At 41.2% G+C, this 7,084-nt stretch overlaps 1 protein-coding gene across 1 annotated transcript in view; it reads right to left on the bottom strand.

Moving 5' to 3' along the window:
- cntn1a (contactin 1a) overlaps window positions 1–7,084 on the bottom strand; it is a 44,416-nt gene that overhangs the window by 14,759 nt on the left and 22,573 nt on the right. The window contains exons 14-17 of the mRNA XM_037683729.1: window positions 3,227–3,388; window positions 2,896–3,045; window positions 2,241–2,311; window positions 1,157–1,391 (exon numbers count right to left, since the gene is read on the bottom strand). Of these exons, the coding sequence (XP_037539657.1) occupies window positions 1,157–1,391; window positions 2,241–2,311; window positions 2,896–3,045; window positions 3,227–3,388 (618 nt within the window). The remainder of the gene's footprint in view (window positions 1–1,156; window positions 1,392–2,240; window positions 2,312–2,895; window positions 3,046–3,226; window positions 3,389–7,084) is intronic.

The raw sequence follows: 7,084 nt of genomic DNA, 5'->3' as shown, positions 1-7,084 counted from the left end.
CACACACACACACACACACACACAGTTTACCTTAAGGAGCACAGTCAAATGCCTTTTCCAAGCCCACAAAACACATGTAGATTGAATGGGCAAACTCCCATGAGCCCTCAAGGACCCTACCTCAGCACTGCCCCTGATATCCATGCAATGTTGCAGTGGCGTGTGAACCAAGACAGCCCAACAACACCCAAAGTCTTGAAAAACTTGGGGTGGATCTCATCAACCCCGGAGTTTTGCAGTGCCAGAACTTTTGGACTACCTTGGTGACTTCAGCACCAGTTACGTATGGACCAACCACCAAGTCCCCCGACAGTGTCCTCTATGGAAGACGTGCTGGTGGGATTGAGGCTTATTCCTTCTACTGCCTGACAACATCACTGGTTGAGGTCAACAGCATCCCACCCCAGACAGTGTTGACCATTTAGTTCTACAAATATAAATACTTGAAGATACACAAACTCATTTTAATAACATTTTAGTAATGCATAATAACGAAGATAAATAATGTTTGGTGAGACAAACCTTCATCCTGGCTGACATTATTTCAAAAGTTATGATATCATTATACAGTAGAATAGTGTGAGTATGATTAAAATATTGTGTGTAATCTTATACATTTTAGGAACACCAATGGTTTGCATTAAAGTAAGCTTTAAGATTTGATGTTAAATTGTCAAACTGCCAGCAGGGGAAATTTGGTTAAGAAACACAAAAATGCAAAGCTGCCTAATTATCACAGCTACATTCTCAAATGTTCATAGGTTTAAATAGTCAAAGGTTTTATTTGGATAATTACAGTCATACATGTACCATGAAATAGGCAGGTGTTTACTTAGTATGTTACCATGGCAGAAAACCATATCCATAACCCACTATGTCTGGATTGTTTGAGGTTATCTCAACTGTCTGTCACTGGAAGGTAATAACTAGGCTAAATGCTTCACATCCCTAGGCAAATGATCAGCTTTCTGGTTAATGCTAGGCAAATCATTATAATCCTCTAATATGGGAAGAGACGGACAGGGAGATGGGCTCACTTTCAACAGGTATTAACATTCCTCAAAACAATACATGAAAACTTATTTTGTTTTAAATCACTTTCCCCCATTTTTCCTTTTTATAATTGAGAGTGTTGAGTGCTGTGTTCAATGCTCACCATCCTGTGCAGAGTAAATGATGGCTGTAAGGCTGTAAGGTCCCTCTCCCTGGCTGTTGTACGCTTTCACTTTTACTTCAAACTCTGTCAAAGGAGGAATGGTGGGGTCTTTGTGGACATAATGCTTGGCTCCAGGATCAGCTACTGCCACCCTTTTCCACTCAAATTCCTCACGAGGTTTAAAGGCCACAATATAGCCAAAGTTGGTCCCATAGTAGTACTGAGGCTGTACTGGCTGAAAACAAATGAAGAAAAAACTATAAGCGTATTGTCAAAATCAGGCTTGGAATTTCTGATTCGACATGGACTGTCACATTAAAATATAGCAATACTTTAAACAAAAGACCCTGGACAAAACCCATCATCAAAAAAACTCTGATTTGGAGATTCACAAGATATTTTGCTAACAAACAAATATGGTTGATTCCAACAGATTATGCCAAAGTTTCAAACAAACATCTCATGATTTATTAAGGCTTAATATGTTGAGAACACCTCTCAGCTACTGTCACAGTAAGGTTTAGCTCAGTGCCTGTACAAGTTAATTGTAGCCGTTTTACTTTATTTATATTATTTTAGGTCGATTAGCTGTGACGCTCATCTTGAATCGAACTGGCTCCAAAAGTTGAACAACTGTAACTGTGCATCCAATAATTACTTTCTGTGAGTTTAATTAAAATCCATCTAATGGTTCATGACATAGTTTTCTAAAAAACACAAATGCTTCCACACAATCAGACAATTTTATGATTGCCTGTCTTTAGTGGCAGTGAGTGATGATATAGATATACTGTGTCTGTCATGACATTTATTTTTAGGGACAATGCTGTCCTTAAGAGCAATTCTATTTATCGCTGTTTATATCGTCTGCAGTACCATACTCATGGAATACTCATAGAAAGGATAAATTGATATCTATAGTTCATACAAGGTCTACTGTATGTCACTATCTTTTTCCCCAGTTTCTCCCTGTAGGCAGTAAAATTCATATTACAGCCATTCAACAAAATGAAAAACTGTGTCTGATTTGCAACTGACTTGTAATCTATCTCCCCACTTTGTGAGGTGGAACACTCCAGCCTACCGTCCAAGTGATGGTCAGTTCTCTGCTGGTTCCTCCACCCCCACCAACATCTGAGGGCGCCACCACAGGAACTGCAAAGAGACAGCAACAGCAAAAACCATGACCCCACTTGCTATGAATCTACACAAACAAGGCCAATGCACACAGGCTGTAACTTTGTCCTGGCTAACGCGACTGAAACGTCCTTTCCTCTGAAAACATAGTATTAATGTCTTCTCCTGCGCCAAACTCCAACTTTTAATATGTGTAGGAAACTTACCAGCCAGAGAGGCAGACAGGGAAAAGGTTTTCTTATTCAAGCTCACCTCCAACGGGTGATTGGTTTTTTTTGTTAGTTTTTTTTACGGGGTCACTGGAGGTCTGCGATCCACATTTCATAGATGAATTTCCGTGTCCAGTTTCACCAACATGCTTATTTGCAGTGGTTTGTGTGGTGAGTTTGGCAGCATGTTTCTGCTGTTTGAAAGCAAAGCTCATAAAGAACCCTGCTGACTCATTTCTACAGCGATACACTTCGTATGCAAACAGTGCAATAATAGCTGGACTGTGAGCACATTAATTTTCCTTCTTTTCTATGACTTTTCAAGCCCTGCTTTTCTGTTCTATTGGGGATGAATAGAGTAATCAGACCCAACAACAGGACACATTTTTTTACCTGATTCCAGAGTTCTGTCTTTTGGTGATGGCCTGCTTGGATCTCCTGTCCCCAGAGTGTTGGTGGCAATAACCCTGAACTCATATTCTGTCCAGGGGAACAAATTGACCACAGTGGCTGTCTCTGCGTTCCCTTCAACATCAGCTGGAGCTGCAGGAAAACACCAGTGTTATGTGTTTAATGTTAAGTTTAATTTTCTGAGGCATGCTTTAATTATATTAGAGCTATCATTCTTCAAAAGACAAGTATCTTTGCACTGCATGACAAAAGTAGTTTTGCCTTAGCAGTTAGTTAGCATAGTGTATTTGATGAGCTTGCAGGGGGTTCCTACATGTTGTGGCAGTCTTCCAGACTTCTTTGGAGAACTGGTCTATGTACTGGATGGTATATTTGGAGATCGGACTGTGATGGTCTGCTCCACGGCTCCACTGCAGTGTCACACTCTTGTCAGTTTTGTTTAATATTCGTACTCCACCTGGGGAACCTGGAGGGCCTGCGATGGGAAAATAAAAAGACAAGTTTTAATTCAGTAGATAAAGAATACAGTAGAGGAGAGTACTACTCAAGTTTACATTTTTAAAGTCACTTTGTTTTAATGTGAATCATAGGCTTGTGCACAAATTGCACAAAAAAAAGAGCTTGAAAGATTTTCAGTCTCAGGGAAATTTTCAGCAAAGATTTACAAGCAGTTTAAAAACGAGTCTTAGAATAAACTGCTTACAAAACAAACATCACATCCCAACCCCGATTTTTCCTTTTTGCAGCATCTTCTTTTGAAAGATCTCAGCAAAGACAGATATATTGGGAAACCAGAGCTTACTGTGTAATAAAATTAATAAAAACAAAACAACTAAAGGTTAACTGAACATATTTCCAGTGTTTCTCTTGGTCCCCATTCTCTCCTTGATTCTTCTGTTGGAACAGAAACGAGGCTTAATAGAAAACTCAGAGTGTGTCAGGGTTTCCCTCCCAACCACAGTCAGAAAGCAGCTAGAGGTCACTTTTTCCAAATTATAAGCACAAACCGTTAGATGTAAAATGTAACATTCAGCTTTTTAAGAGATGGTTCAGATCTTTTGAAGAGTGGTTGTATAAAACAAGTTGTTTTTTGTTGTTGTTTTTTATAATAATAATATATTTTTTATAATATTTTACCTGTTATAAATAGCTTTTTCAGCTATCTCAGTATGGAAAACAGAGATTATTTCTGACTGGACAGTTGAGCTAAGGGTTAGTTTGAGGGAGGTCAAGACCCAATGGAATGCTGCCATCCCCCCCCCCCCCCCCCCCCCCCTTTTTTTGTCCTGTCCAGCATTGTGACACTTAGAATTATTGTCTGGGTGTCAAAGTGATGCCCAACAGATTTACTTTCACAAGCAGAGCATTATGGCTGGCCTCATTGCTCCCCTTGATATGAAAATTAAATTTTATTAGAATTTGCTATGGGCTTGTTTCAGATGTAATGGACATGGGGATGAAAAACAAAGAAGATGACAAAGCAGAAAAGAGAGAGAAGAGTTGAAAGGTAAAGAAGGAGATAGGAATAGAGAAGAGAGAGAGAGAGAGAGGGATAAAGAGAACACAAATCAACATCATTGAAGTCTGACTCTAGACCTGCGGAAAAAAAAGACAAGACAAAACCGAGAAACCACAACAACAAACAACATATAATGATTATTATAACATCATTAGAAAGTATTTTATACAGTACATGGTAATACAATATATATTTGATGGCCACCACAACCCAACTGAGTGTGTATCTGATAAACACCTGAATCTAAACACCTGTGTGAACATGCTTATCACTATAAGGTTTCTCCATAAAAATGTTCAATAGTGGATGTGGGGATCCACAGACTCATCCCCACAGGACATGAAGGTAACACAGGGAAGACCAGAACCACAGACACACAGCGGCCCCCAAGCCTGGAACTCCAGGAGTCCCCCAACAGGGATACCCACACCCCCCAGAGAGAGAAGTAAAGGGAAGCCCTGGGTGATCCCCAGCCACTACAACGCAGAAACCCCAGGAGGTTGTAGCGACGAGTCCACAGGCCCCGCCGGCAACCCGCCCCTCCAGAGTAAATCCGGCCATGGACACCAAGCCCCGAGTCCCGAGGTCATACCACCCCCCAACAGAGGCCCGACAGAGCCAGGGCACCCAGGCACCAACAGGCAGCCACCAGGGTGTGCCCACACACACCCCACTACCCAGCCCCAGCTGCTGAGAGCCGCCAATGCACCAGCAGCAGGGGGGTCCACCACCGGAGGAGAGCACAACACTGCCATCTTAGAATAACTATAATCTCCAACGTTTTAGAGCAGTTCATATAAAAGTTATTTTTAAAATTCTGCAAGCAATCAATTGTGCATTCCATAGTTATTTTAGCTGTTATGTCATATACCAGCTGAAATATTATCCATCCATCCATTATCTTTACCCGCTTAATCCATTTTGGGTCACGGGGGTCGCCGGTGCCCATGTCCAGCAATCACTGTACGAGAGGCAGGGGACACCTGGACAGGTCTCCAGTCCATCACAGGGACACAGAGACAAACGAGACAAACATCATTCACTCTCTCACTCACACCTAGAGACAATTTAGAGTTACCAATCAGATTAACTTGCATGTTCTTGGTCTGTGGGAGGAAAGGCACGCATGAACAGAGACAACATGCAAACTCCACCCGGAATGGCTCCCCAGCCTGGATTTGAACCGGTGACCTGCTCGCTGAGAGACGTCAGCTCTTCCAACTGCTTTACATCGCGGCCCGGGGGAAAAAAAAAATTTAATTAATTAAAACAATGTAGTGTAGTGTGGCATGTTATGTTCCCCGTATAATGGAATAAAGTTTTATTTAGATATAAAAAGAAAAAAACTTATTTTATACTATAAAAATTATCAATATTTTTCTTGTCTGCGCATCTTCATTTATTCAGATTCCAGTACAATAAAAAGCCAGCCTGTACTCTTACCCACCATGTGTCACATAAAAAGCATGCCTCTAACTTAGCCTGCCAGTAACAGCTAGCTTCAGGTGCAGAGCAGTGTTTTTAAAACAGCCTCCTGGTACAGATCCACTTCCTCATCCACCATGATAAATGCTTGTCTTTCATTGCTGCTGGCAAAAGACACTCCATTAGGATCAGCCCGAGACGTGTGCTTTGGTTACACTTTGGGACACATCACGCTCTCAGAGACGGTGCGTTCACCTGGCCATCTGTCAGCAGCTGCTCTGAAAGCATCAGCACAGCCAGGATCTAACACGGATCATCGGCAACCAGATCGCTGCCAGAATTCCTGAGTGTCGATCTGAAAAAGGCCTTTGTGCAACCAACACTGAGTCTGTTTCATGAGCAGAGGAGAGGGCTGTGAGACCAGCTCGCAGTCATTAAGAAGTGAAAAGAGAAAACAATGTTTGATGAACCCTACAGGAGGAGAAACGCACTGAAAGAGAGACAAAGCTCTGAAGAGAGGCACTTTCCTCTGGGTGAGCCCAAGTGCTGAAATCAGCAGCTGTATGAGATCAAAATCTCTGACTCATCACATGGAGTTACACTCGATCCACTCATAATAATGCCAGATGGTACTATTCACATGTTTTACAGAAACGGAAGCATTTAGTTCAGTCAGCTACTGTGACTATGAGCTTGCTTCAAAACAAATCACACAAACTGTGACTGTGACAAACTGTTTATTTTCCAGATGGAAGTCCCAGGTCTTTAGAAGAAATTTTAATATGTTAACACTTAGCAACAAAACGAAATGCAATAAAAATGCACCACTAGATTTATTGTCATGTGTTATTACTCTTTTATATGTTTATGGAAATGATATTAATCTTCTGGAGTAGGTTTGATACACTGAGTCTGGCTTTTCATGGAGGTTCTTGTCACAGTCAACTCTGTTGTGGCTAACTCCACGTTTTATTTGCTGCACATGTAAAGTTTTACTTGATAAAAAATATTTTTTTGTGTAATCAATCAGTCTTGATCGTTTGTGTCAGAGGGAAAGCAAAATCTAAAGGCAAGAATTTTGCTATGCTATGTGACAAACTTCGAACGTCATTCACATGAGAGCTTTTAAAATGTTTCGAAATGTTCACATGGGTTTGTAACTGCTGTGTGGGTGACAAGGTGTAAGGAACTCTCGTGAGGGTTTGGACCAAGATCACAACACAACAG

The sequence above is a fragment of the Nematolebias whitei genome, chromosome 10, assembly GCF_014905685.2.
Source record: "Nematolebias whitei isolate Nwh7 chromosome 10, NemWhi1, whole genome shotgun sequence".
Lineage (NCBI taxonomy): Eukaryota > Metazoa > Chordata > Actinopteri > Cyprinodontiformes > Rivulidae > Nematolebias > Nematolebias whitei.
The sequence above is the reverse complement of the archived record's forward strand: the minus strand, read 5'-3'. Positions and strand labels throughout refer to the sequence as shown.